A 12,590-nucleotide genomic window follows, 5' to 3' on the forward strand; every position below is an offset into this window, starting at 1 on the left:
ATTCAATGTGCAATCAGATAAAGCGGAGACATTCTGTGCATTCAGAGGTGGTGAAGTCGATCAGAAAATGCATTTCTTTTCTACATGAGAACACTACTGTACATCCTGAGGCTCTTAACGAGGGGTTTTCTTCTTCTTGTTGTTTTTCTTCGGAATGACGTACTGTATCACATCTGTTGCTAAATTCAAGCCAGCCCATCTGTTCCTTTCTGTTTTTGTTGAGCAAGTACGCGTGTGCATTTTCCCACCTATGAAACACTCATTCATGGATGGTGGGAGCACACAAATGTTTTGTCTTCGTGTTCATTCTGGTATCCTTCCAGGTAGCTCATGAGTTCATACAAAACACTGCCTCTGTGTTTGTCTATTGGTCCTTTGACCTGAAGGTTCACATTTTTTGTCACATTATTGTTTTATTATTCCACATTTTGTCAGCTTTTGCACATGGAACACACCGATTCTTCTTCTACTCTTCATAAACAGCCAGGATTCAAGAGTGCAAATGTGTTTCTTTCATAACGAAGCAAATCCTTTCATTAGATCATCTGGAACAAGGGAACAATTGGCAGTTTTTCTTGAAAAATGACTTAAACAACAACATCGACGATCATATATAGTCTTGCTTTAAAAGTTAAAATGCCAATGCAAAAATGTACAGGTTCATGTTCTCCAATCTCAGCAATAATGTAATTATTATTGATGAACTCAAAGACTAAAACCCACAAAGAAGAACCCAGGAGCATCCTTTAACCATCTAAAATACCAATCTATAAAATATTCAAACTGCAAGAGGAATCGTATTTGACTGAAGCACGATGAATGCAGATGTTTCATCAGTCAATTTGCGCTGCATCACTTATGGCGACGATCACAGCTGAACCTGTGGGTACAGTGTGCTGCGCTAGCTGTCACTTTGTGTGTATCCGTCGCTGTCACTGTCTACATGCTGAGGCTGTAACACTGTCTGCAAGGTCTCCGAAGCTGTTAATCAACTCCTCTCTAATGTGTTGTTCACACCTTCTCCCTCTCCGACTTGGTGGATTTCTATCTTAGACAGGGTTGGCTGGGCGATCGCTGTCGCTAATTTGTTGTGGCAATATTAATTAATGATCAGCCTGTCACAGCTGTTTATATTGAGACAGATTAGAAGTGGGAGAGATTAGACAAAGAAAACAATCTGCGAGCGGCTCAGCGGCTGACAGGGGTCACCTTCACGTGTCTGAAATCATATTCAATTTGCCGAGGCGGAGGCGGGGAAAATTACTCCACTTGACCAGCCTTGCATCCTTCTCTATCTGTGTTGGTTCACGTTTGGAGATAACTAAATCAATTCATTTTGCACCGCAATAAACTAAAAGACAATTTACTGTCGCATTTGATCCCTGCTGATATGATGAGAAATTAAAATGCTCTGGTGTGTTTCATATGTTTGTACTAACCACAACACGAACACGCTGGCGAAGTGCGGCGTCCTGACCGCTGGACCCCCCGTGCCGTCCTTCCACGTGGACTTGCTGACTCTGTGCCAGCCCACCGCCGCACACAAGTCTCAGTTAACTTGGCAACAACGCAGTGCATTGCGACGGCGAGGGGAGATTAAGTGGTCAATCAAGGCTCGAGCAGTGGGGTAATGATTCCACTTGGTGAAATGGGTGTCGGGATTACTGCTGCACTTTCTCACTTCGCTGTGCAGGCTTTAATAGGGCGAAGACATTTCCCGCTAACTAGAGTGCCACGGGCACGATTCACGAACAGCTTCCTACTCACCGACTAATAATGAAGACGGAGGGTGCTTTCACACCTGTGGTTTGGTTCATTTGGTCCGAACCAAGGGAGGAAAGAAAATGATACATTGTTGCATTTTAGTTCTGGTCCGGGATCCTCTTCACACTGCCTTATTACAAACCAACCAAGGAGAGTAAACACTCATACAAACTGACATGTAATGTGTTGACGAGACAGTTTTGGCGATTGTCGTCCTGCATCATCAGAAATAACTGATTTGAAGCATTCTTAGTATTATTAGAATGCAAATCGACCGCATGTTCTGAATAATGACTAAACAGGAAGAGACAGGCCTGTGCACATTCCCCTTTGCATGAGGCGCATGCAGCGTGTTGTGACTCAAGGGCCTATTACTGTAGCATTGCTGTCACACACCTTTTAATAAAGGACTTCATGAACTGACAAAGTGCACACATTTGGATACAAGCACAGCAGTTTTACAGCTTCTGATCTACTAATCAAAGAAATAACGCGCATTTTTGTTGACTTGCACAAAAAGGTTATATACATGAAGCACGATGAATGCAGATGTTTCATCAGTCAATTTGCACTGCATCACTTATGGCGACGATCACAGCTGAACCTGTGGGTACAGTGTGCTGCGCTAGCTGTCACTTTGTGTGTATCCGTCGCTGTCACTGTCTACATGCTGAGGCTGTAACACTGTCTGCAAGGTCTCCGAAGCTGTTAATCAACTCCTCTCTAATGTGTTGTTCACACCTTCTCCCTCTCCAACTTGGTGGATTTCTATCTTAGACAGGGTTGGCTGGACGATCGCTGTCGCTAATTTGTTGTGGCAATATTAATTAATGATCAGCCTGTCACAGCTGTTTATATTGAGACAGATTAGAAGTGGGAGACATACAGATCAATTTTAAGGTTGTGTCATGAACAGACTTCACGATGAGCAGATCGATTTATTAGTCGTTGAGCTTTTGAAAACGTGCTAAAATCACATATCTGCCATCATAAAATCGTGTGGTTTGTTTGCTTTCCTACCACAAAGGAACCGCTCCAGAGTCCGCTTGGAAGCGGGTCGAGACCACCTTTTCAAGCCGCCTCGGCCGAGACCGATTGGGTTGTTGGACCGCACCGGGGTTCGATTGGCAGCTTTCACGCCAGCCTTAACGAACCGGACTACCCAAGCAAACGGACCAAAGTTTGTTTAAACAGGTTGTCAAATGTTTTAACCAATCAAAGACATTGTTATGTTATATTATGTTCAGCCTCACCCCAATCCTTTTGGTACAGTCCCTTAGACAATTGGCTCCCACACTGAATCCCTTGATCAGCTAGGAATATCATGCTTCCCTGAAATGCTACTGAACATGTGCTGTTGAGCAAGGCAGTAAACTCCCTATGGCACTAAGGTCCCCGTAAAGCCTTTCGTTCCCAGCTGAAAACACCTGTCGCTCTTCTGATAACGCCCAGAGCTTGAGAGCACTTTGGAGGCACAGCGTTATTTTTCACGGCTCTAGCTGTTGCTCTGGTTGAAAGGAAGGCTGACGCACGAAGAGAGAGAGAGGACGGACATGCCGGTCTGACAGGGTTCATGAGTTTTTGTGGGCCATCGTTTTCATCGGTTCAGATTCAGATTAACTTCATCATCCCACAGGGGGATATTTGATCGGCCCAGCGGTCCAGAAACCATAAAGACAATAAAAACAACAGCATTACATACACAATAAGAAGCTTACATACGCAGAGTAGAACACGTTTGATCAAGTCTTTGTGGTGCATAAGGCTCAGTGATAGAGCAGGGTTGTCCTTCAATCAGAGGATCGGCGGTTCGATCCCTGGCTCCACTTGACCATGTCCTTCATGGGCAAGACACTAAACCCCAAATTAGCTGTGCATGCAGGTGTATGAATGGGTATGAATGTTAGTTATAGTCCTGATGGGCAGGTGGCACCTTCCATGGAAACCCTCCTGCCATCAGTGTATGAATGGGTGTGAATGGGTGAATGATGACATGTAGTGTTTTAGGACTTTGAGTGGTCAGAAGACTAGAAAAGCGCTATACAAGTTCAGTTCATTCACCATTTAGCCTGTCTGTCCCGGCTAAAAAAAAAGTGACAAGGACGAGCGCAGCATTTAACGCACGGTTGAACATTTTTCAACGCAAAACGTGCAGCGTTAAAGCGCAAAATAGACGCTCAGGGATGCTCATCGCAAAGAATTAACACAAAATAATACACATGGCCATAAAACGTCTTGTTGGACACAGCCCCTAGGAGAGCTGCTTAATGTAGCTGACTGTGGTCGTACTGGGCCTATCACTCAGCTATGAATAAGTAAGGTGAAGTCAGTGTAGGGCAAGATATCTCTGCAGAATGCATTCTCATTTGATTTCCCTGGATAAATAAAGGTTAAATGAAGGAAACCAAAAATTAAAGCCCTTGCTGGAAGATAAATAGCCCTTTAATGTCAAGCACACTGCTGCCCGATGCCTCATTTCTGAAACGACTGTTAAAAGTCAATTCCCATAGACATGAGCGTAGGAGGCATAGAGGAAAGTATAGGCTGCATTACTGCAGGGAAAAAAAGTCTATTGCATTGTGTGGATGTGCACTAGTATGCTTGTCTTGTCACTCTCGCTGTATTATTCTTTAGTATGTATGTGAAGCAGAATACACCACCATGCAGTTCCCGAGAGTTTAAATATTTCATTGGGGGGTTGCATTTTCAAGCTACCAGTCACCCTGTTCAGCTAACTTTGAAGGACTCCTCATCCTTATGTTCCAATCTGTTGAGTTTATGCAATATCCTCATATTACTGCCCTGTCTTCCCCTATTACTTCCATTGTCCTCCATCGATATACAGTGTTCAAGTGTTGAACCCTTCTTCTTCTCTGCGTCCCCACATATTCTTACAAGGAGGACGTAGCAGTGTTGCTCTGACCCTGTGTATTACCACAATTTGGTCTTATTGGATATCGTCTTTGAACTAATCACTGCAACTTTGAGTTACTTATAATAACATTAATCTTTGCTAACAAACGGTAACACAAGCTATGTAAATAATATTAGCAAGCTAGCTGTCTAGCGCAGAGGCTAACAGTAAAATCAGATGGCAACCGCTGCTTCTCAAAAGTGAAGCCAATGCGGAAGTGCATTAAATTAGCATTCTTTCTAATGGCCATCAGGGTGCGGCACATCTGGTTGCAAAAAGAAGTCAGATTGTATAAAAGTCTATGAGAAAATGGCCCTGCTTCTCACTTGAATTACTACCTCAGTAAACATTGCAAACATGAGTTTATGGTCTCAAAGCCACTTTCTAGTCTGGCTCCCTTGTGATCAAAAGGTCACAACTGCACCATCACTCCTCCACAGTTCAAATATGTTCACTTCCGTTCACTGGTTGCAAAAAAACAAGATGGCGACAGAGACGAAATCCAAGATTTCGACGGCCAAAATGCCGAACTCGAGGGTTTCAAAACCGTGGCGTCACTCAGCTTTTCATCACGTTCAAACAAGGTAAAAATTGCTCAGCTTAGTTGGCATTTGTTACAATGTCATAATAAGGTTTCTGGTCAAATGATTAATTTGGAACATTTTTAATACCATAGATTGAACACTCTTTTAAGCTTAGAGCAACACGGTAAAGGTTTGGCCTCACAGGTAAAACCTTAAAATAAGGTTAGAGATGATTTTGGGGATGAAACATATATATATATATATATATATATTAATTATAAGGCCATGACACAAAAAAACATACTCATACAACATATGTATAACTTAATAGTGTCATGGAAATTGTTGATAAAACCATACACTTCTAAGGTCAGGGCGATGCTCTATACTGTATCGGCCCATTAACTTCTTCTCAACAAAGCTTTATCCTGCAACAGGTACAGCCAGAGGGAATTCTGGGAAAAGAGAACGGAGCAATGTGGCACACATAATTTGGCAAACCACCATAACATTTGCATTACTCTCAGGCTACAGCTGGCAACCACCCCCGCACTACGCTTCACATCTGCAGTGTAGTCAACCACTGCCCATGCAATCAGTGGTTGGCAGGAGAGGTTGGTTCGCGTGTGAACACAGCGTGTGTGTGTGTGTGTGTGTGCGTGTGTGAGCTGGAGGGGTTTCGCACTGACATTACGCAACAGTTCAGACATGTAACCCATCATATCCACCAACACATGTTTATTCGCACACGTCTGTACGCACGCACGCATACATGTTGTTTGTGCTCTTTTGTCCTTTGCCAGTAAAAATAAAGCAGACGGCACGGCTGACTTTCAAGACATTTCCACAAGCGAGTGCTTTCTGGAACTAAACGGGTGCGGCAAATCCTCTTAAAATCCTTTTCGACACCGTGGCAGCAGGGAGAAAAAGGGAGAGAAAAAAAATAAAGAAAGTTTCTCTCACGCAAATGTGCAGGTTTGTTGGGTTGATGTCGTGCTCTGGGGAAGGACACCCTCGCCAGTCCATTTCCTCAAGGCTGGAAGAGCGTTGATACGACACGTTACCCTGCAGGATGCGCGGGAGCACAATATGGCGGCTCGTGTGTCGACAGAAGGCTTCGAGGAAAGACTTTGGGGAAAGGACTTGGATGTGCACTGTACGGATGGGCTTAATTATTTTCCATTCAAGACTTCAAGAGTGTGGTGCACATTCTTTTGTGTCGTATTAGGACAGTGGAGGCTTTACAAATTAGATTCCAGCTGCCATCATGCCAGTGACCTGGTCAGGTTGGATATTTTCTCTGTGCAGACAATAGTAAACAACCAAACTCAGTGTGACTATCTCGTCAGGGCAGTTTCACGTTTCGATGAAATTCTTCTTTTTGGAATGAAGTTTTAAATGGCTGTCAACAAGCGCCAGCCAATCCAGCCACTATGTCTTTAGGCTCTCCAATTTCCTCAAGTCTCTCAAAAACTAGTTTCCTGGCTCTGATTGCTATTTACATATTTGGGTAAATGAGCATGGGATTGGGATCGGTGGTTTGTTTGTCGATTTGCTCTTTGCTTTTCTATCTCCTTTGGGCAACAGATTGAATTAATGTTTGTAGACACTGTGCCACACATGAGGAAACAGGAGATCTTGCAAAATTGCAAAACTCGCCCAATTACAGCTCTACAAACACATACGAGGAGGAACAAAAAAAAATAATTTGGGTGGCGATGCAGCTTGCTCGTGTCAGAGGCACAAGGAAAATAATTACCTACATTTACAAGCTTTTTTTTATTTAAATAGATATTGTTTACTCAAGATACAGGCTTTGCAGAACACACCCACACATATTTGTGATCTGTATTTTCACTATATTTTGACAGAACGTAAATGACAGCTTGCTTTATCAGTGCTGCCACTCTTTCTGCTCTTTTTTTTAGAGCTCCTATCGCCTTTCCTCCTTAATTACTTGTTGGAGAGTGTTTGGCTTTTCGCTGCGCGCCTGCTGTTTTGGTCATTACAGGCCTCTGTAGGAAGTGGAGGGAGCTGCCAAAGCTTAGCAGAAGACAGGCGCTGGGGATGTGTCTGTACTCACCTGGGGTAAATGAGGGCAGCTCTTCCTGCTGGCTTTGAGGCCTGTCCTCCCCTCGGGGGCCGTCCTGATGTTGAAGAGGGCCTGGAGAGCGCACTGGGCCGCCTGGGTCTTGGCCAGCTTCTTGCTGCGAGCGCATCCCTCAAATATCCGCCCGTCAACGCGCACCGCCATCACGAAGCTGCGCAGCCTCCGGCCCTCAGCTCGCTCCGAAAGGCAGGCGTAGCGCAGGCCCGGCCGGAGCTCATTGAGTAACGCCACGGGACTCTTGGGGGCCTCCGGATCTGGGACAATCCCACCTAGCCTTTGTTGGGCCTGCACCATCAGGTCCAAGGTATGGCGGAGCAACCGTCCATGTCTCAGCAGCTCGCTTGACAGCAGCTCGCTCTCCGCTGCTGAGTCGCAGAGCGAGAGGCCATCGGAGCACGGCGAAGATTCAAACTCCTTGAAGAGCGTGTCAGGGAAGTCCGTCTGATCTGAGGTGAAGTCGGCCGCAGGGTTTGAGATGTTTCCCATGGCCAGGTGGGCCTGAGGAGCGTTGGCGAACTGGACGAAGGACTTGAGGGCCAGCTCGGCGGCCTTCATCTTAGCTTTCTTCTTTGTGGGGCCCGTGCCCTCGAAAGTCAGCCCGTTCACCTCCACGGCGATGGAGAAGACGGGCGCGTGGACCGGGCCCGTCTGAGACACCACGCGGTACTGCAGGCCCGGCCGCAGCTCGTTGAGCTGCACCAAGGCGTTCTTTGGAGCTTCGGACCAGGATAGTTTCTTATAGATCAGGCGGAGTTCACACAAGTGCCCGTTGTTGTCCTCCTCCAGTGGCCGCTTCCTCTTCAGGCCGGAGCCGCCACTTCTTGCAGAGTCAGAGCAGAAGAGCGACTGGCACTCCGCAGATCCAATGGAGCGATCCTCTAAGTTACCAATGTTTCGGTTTTCCTTTACCTCTGCACTGCTGGTGCCTGAAATAAAACAAAACAACAACGTGAAATGTCAAAAGTGAAAAAAAGCAACTATTACTGCGTGACACTTGCATGTATCCTGGCTGAACAAAATGAATCAAGGGAAACTCTACCAGGAAAAATCTTGCCACTTTATACACAATGAAATGGTAATGAACAAATCTGCAATCATCTCCCTGAGCCGAGCTCACTTCATACCACGAGGCTCTATCATATTTAAGTGTTTTAAAATCCAAACACAAATCCCCTAAAAATGGCGATGTTATCTGCCAAATCATTCTCGTAATCTGCCTCCAAATTGGTTCTGAATCTGTGTCGTAAGTGGGAACCATTGGCCCCCGTGGCCAATGCAGAGCATCAATCCTATTTGTAACGGGGGTGGGGATCACGTCGAGTGGCAGACATTCCATGAAAGGATAAAATGTCTGTAGCTCGCTTTTATTTCACACTTCTGTCCTCTGTGAGAGCAAAGCCTGAACAGCTGTGATACGCTCTTCAAACCTAGTTACGGGGAAGTGGTGGCGTATTGCATTTCTGATGGGAAATGAACAGAAATGGGGTGTTCAGATCTTGCCACAGGGAATGTTAATGGTGGGATGGGAGGCTGGGATCATGTGCTGACATTCAGGGCCGGGCTGAGGCAGATTTGTAGATGATCGCGCATGCAGGCGCGCAAGCACCTGTCTCATGACTTATTTATCACACTCAAATCTAATATTCAACAGCTAAAGATAATACAGATTTTAACACACACGCTGACATCTGTGCGTAATCAAAGACGCCGTTTCCCAAATAATTAATTACGTGGGTGACAGACAGATCATTTCCATATTAGGCCCGCCAGCGAGGGAATACGCGCAGCGCGCCGACAGAGAGAAAGAAAAAGCGGCGGCAGCTTACTTAAACTGTCCTCGTCCTCTGTGCTGCTGGTCCCAGGGCTTATGTACTTGAAGGGGGCGATCAATGCTGACAGCATACCGACTTTCTCTAGAGGAGAGAGACAAGAGACAAGCAGAGTCAACAAGAGGGCAGCGGCGGAGATGTTTTGATAGTTTTATCGATCAAAGGCGCGAACCAGTGTCGGCCCGTGCACGGCCAACAGAGCGCCACGAGGCCAGTTGTCGTCCGTGCACGGGCTGACAATGGTTCGCCCTCAAGATGCACGCCCACAAGAGGAAGAAAACGCAGACCTACGCACGCACATGCACACACATGGAAGATTTAAAAGAACTCATGAACAGAAATCAAACAAAAGACACGAAGTGAAGTACAATACACACTGGCCCTCTTGCAAGAACATTCTTATCCTAATCCTGAAAGTTCTCTCTCGGTGACGTTTGTGCTCCTTCAGATGTCGGATTCACCAAACTCTCTTAACTGGACAAAGTTGTTGTAAATCAAGCTTTTGACATTTGATCATGAGCATGACTGACGCCCCTAAAATAGTTACTTTCAGTTACGTTTCATGAGGTATTAGAAGACCCGAACAGCTGTTCAATGCTTTTGTCAGGGCAGTGCTATATCGTCTTAAAGCAGTCATGTGACACAGATATTACAAGAGAGAATATAGTGTATTATGATTTCAGGTCAAATTTGTGTTTTTTTGTTCTCCTTCTCGCTGTTCATTAAAACTAAAATGCGGCTCTCTGACGGACCGCACTGAAACACCAACACACACACACAGTATATCTTCAGTACTCAACTTCCTTTCTTTATCAGGCCTAACTTGTCGACAGTGGCTTTCTCCCGTTCCTCCCCGGGGCCTGCTGCTGTCCAGGTGTGCGTGTTGTTTACAGTATGAAGCCCTATTAGGGCCATCGCTTGGTCTGGTGCACTCCATGCAGCGCTGATCAGAATTGACAGACCAGTCTGGCTCCTTAATTACACCCCCCCCCCCAACACCAGCTAATGATCAATAAAAGAGAGAGGAACGGGAGAGGCAACGAGAGAGAAAGAGAGCGAGAGAGAGGAGCTGGAGGTGGACAGACGTTGGGGGAGGTGATGGAGGAGGGGAAAAAAAGCGAGAGGAAGAGAATGATCTGGGGTGAGTTTGTGTAGGTGTGCGGGAGGGTAGAGGTCGAGCCCAAGGTCAAGACGCCTTCCAAGCTCCCCGCCTCTCTCCACCACAGTCCTTAATGCTATATGCTAAATGCTGCATAAACCGAGGGGCACATTACAGTGCAATAAACATGTTTTGATAAGAGCACGAGGTTGTGAATGAGCTGGACCCCCCTTGCGCTCTCTGTCTCCCTCTCTCTCCTCGCAGCTCAACAGCACTAGAGGGGCTCAATGAGTCACTCTGACACACATGGATACACTCTCAACACCGAGGCTGGAGCTGGTCCTCGCGGTCCAACATCACAATACAATCATTTGCATTCTGACCTAATTACGGACTAAAGCCCACCACAAGCAGCAATTTGGCGCTAAACGACTCCCTCGGCCAACAAGGTCATTACCCGGACCATTTTCCAAATCAGTCTGTATCGTTTTTAAAGCCGCTGAAGGCCCTTTTTACGGTACGAAACACGGCTGTCTGGTGTGTTTACAAGGGCGGCAAAATTAGAGGTTGTTGGTTCTGTACAGCGCATCTTAACCGGTTCTTGCATTTGTCACGCAAAATGTATCCAGTTCCTGTGTAGCGTGAAAGACAAATGTTCACATCAAGCATGAAATTGCAGGCAATTAACAAACTGGGAGGTTCACACGGCAGGCTCAAATGTCTGCAATGTATATTTTGGGGGGGTCGGAAAACCAGCCGCTCAACAGCTTCTGCCAAGTCAAAGGGCCCACTGGGCAATAAGGCATGAGTTGGTGTGACTGGATGCACAATATTATGAGCATGAGAAAATTCTCCTGAGAGAACAAACTGAGGCCGTCAACACGCAAAGCTACAGGTGTGTAGAGCACACAAGCAGACGCGAGCAGTCGGACATTGTATCGATCTCCTTTACTTCTGTCTCGTGAGAATAAAGATCTGAGAAGAGATACAACAGAAATCTTGCTCATCCCCAGTAAGACCTTCACAAAGCAAAATATCTTTCACACTAAATTCAATAAGTGGCAGGTTTTTTAACATCTGGTCACCGAGGTAGACAGGCCCCATTAACATTAACATGGGACCTGTATCTGTATCAGGATACACTAAAAACGAATGCAAGGTGCAAACGCATGCAGGACGCAATGTGATCGCAGAGTTAGATCGACGACCAAAACCTAGACGTGATCTGGCCAGCATTGAAATCGGGTCTTGACCAGGCGTGAATGCGATTTGCTCAGCGTCTATTCTTTGCTGTCTCGAAGTTTTCTGCAGCCTACAACCTATTACTAGACGAGAGGAAGGAGGATTTTTTTCAGTTTCGTTGCTTCTCCGTCATCTCCGAACTCCGGGAGTGGCCTTGGTGTCTTGAAAAAAACAAAAACAGTGTAGCAGCAGGCTACAGGTAAGCCATGCTGTGTCAAGTGTTATTTTTTTTCCCCTTTGGAAACATGCAAATAAGCGTAGGTGGAGAAAATAAATGATACGGGTAGAATCACCGATCCTGCTTTTGACTTGAAAGCTTATTTAGACCGATTTCTTTTAAATGTAGAATCGAAACCGTGACACCCCTCGCTGAGGCTGAGGCTGAACATCTTTGCAGGTACTCGGCCATCAAACAAAGTGTTGACCTGATGGTGGCGGCCAGGTGAAAAGTTAAGGGATAACCAAGGTTATTACAGTTTACATCCGTCTGGGAAACATGAATGTCTGCGCATAATTAATTCAATAGTTATTACCCCCCCCCCTCCCTTAAAAGGCCAATGATCTAGAGAGGAAACTAATTCTATGCACTTGCTCCAGTGTTAGACACATCGCTGGGCTGCATAAAAGCCTCAATAGACTCCTTTCATTCTGTATTCAGAGCGCTTCTTATAAGTTCACAGTCAGAACAGAGCGTTTCTGTATAGAGCTCTTCAGGTCTGCATAATTTCAAAGCGACAAAAAAACAAAAAACAATCCGCAGTTCATTTCAAACGTCTCAGGAAGTGGCTATTGAGTAGAGAATATCATCACGCTTTCAATGACTCGGATGCTGAATCAACTGTGCAGTGGTAAGCGGTGCAGTTTAGAGGTCATCCTCCAAATGCCACCTCTGATCGTTTTTTTGATAGCTTTATGAAGCGCCGGCACAAACACACTTCACTCTGATTTATGGGTGAGCTGTGTATAACGTCAGAGGCAGTTTGTGTTCGGAGTTTAGTTTGTGTAGCGCGGCTGGTTTCTTCCAAAGAGAGACGCGGCGTATTTTCAGCCTTTTATGAATGAAAACACACAAGTAGTCCATTTGCAGAGAATAGTTATGCAATTTGAT

At 45.7% G+C, this 12,590-nt stretch overlaps 1 protein-coding gene across 1 annotated transcript in view; it reads right to left on the minus strand.

Annotated features, from left to right (window-relative positions):
* Positions 1-12,590, minus strand: part of adarb2 (adenosine deaminase RNA specific B2 (inactive)) — a gene marked incomplete at both ends in the record, with an annotated part of 163,229 nt that overhangs the window by 52,784 nt on the left and 97,855 nt on the right. Inside the window, 2 exons of the mRNA XM_079292597.1 lie at positions 7,286-8,238; positions 9,139-9,225. Coding sequence (XP_079148723.1) covers positions 7,286-8,238; positions 9,139-9,225 — 1,040 coding nt within the window. The remainder of the gene's footprint in view (positions 1-7,285; positions 8,239-9,138; positions 9,226-12,590) is intronic.

This window comes from Melanostigma gelatinosum (assembly GCF_949748355.1).
Source record: "Melanostigma gelatinosum genome assembly, chromosome: 20".
In the NCBI taxonomy this organism is placed as follows: domain Eukaryota; kingdom Metazoa; phylum Chordata; class Actinopteri; order Perciformes; family Zoarcidae; genus Melanostigma; species Melanostigma gelatinosum.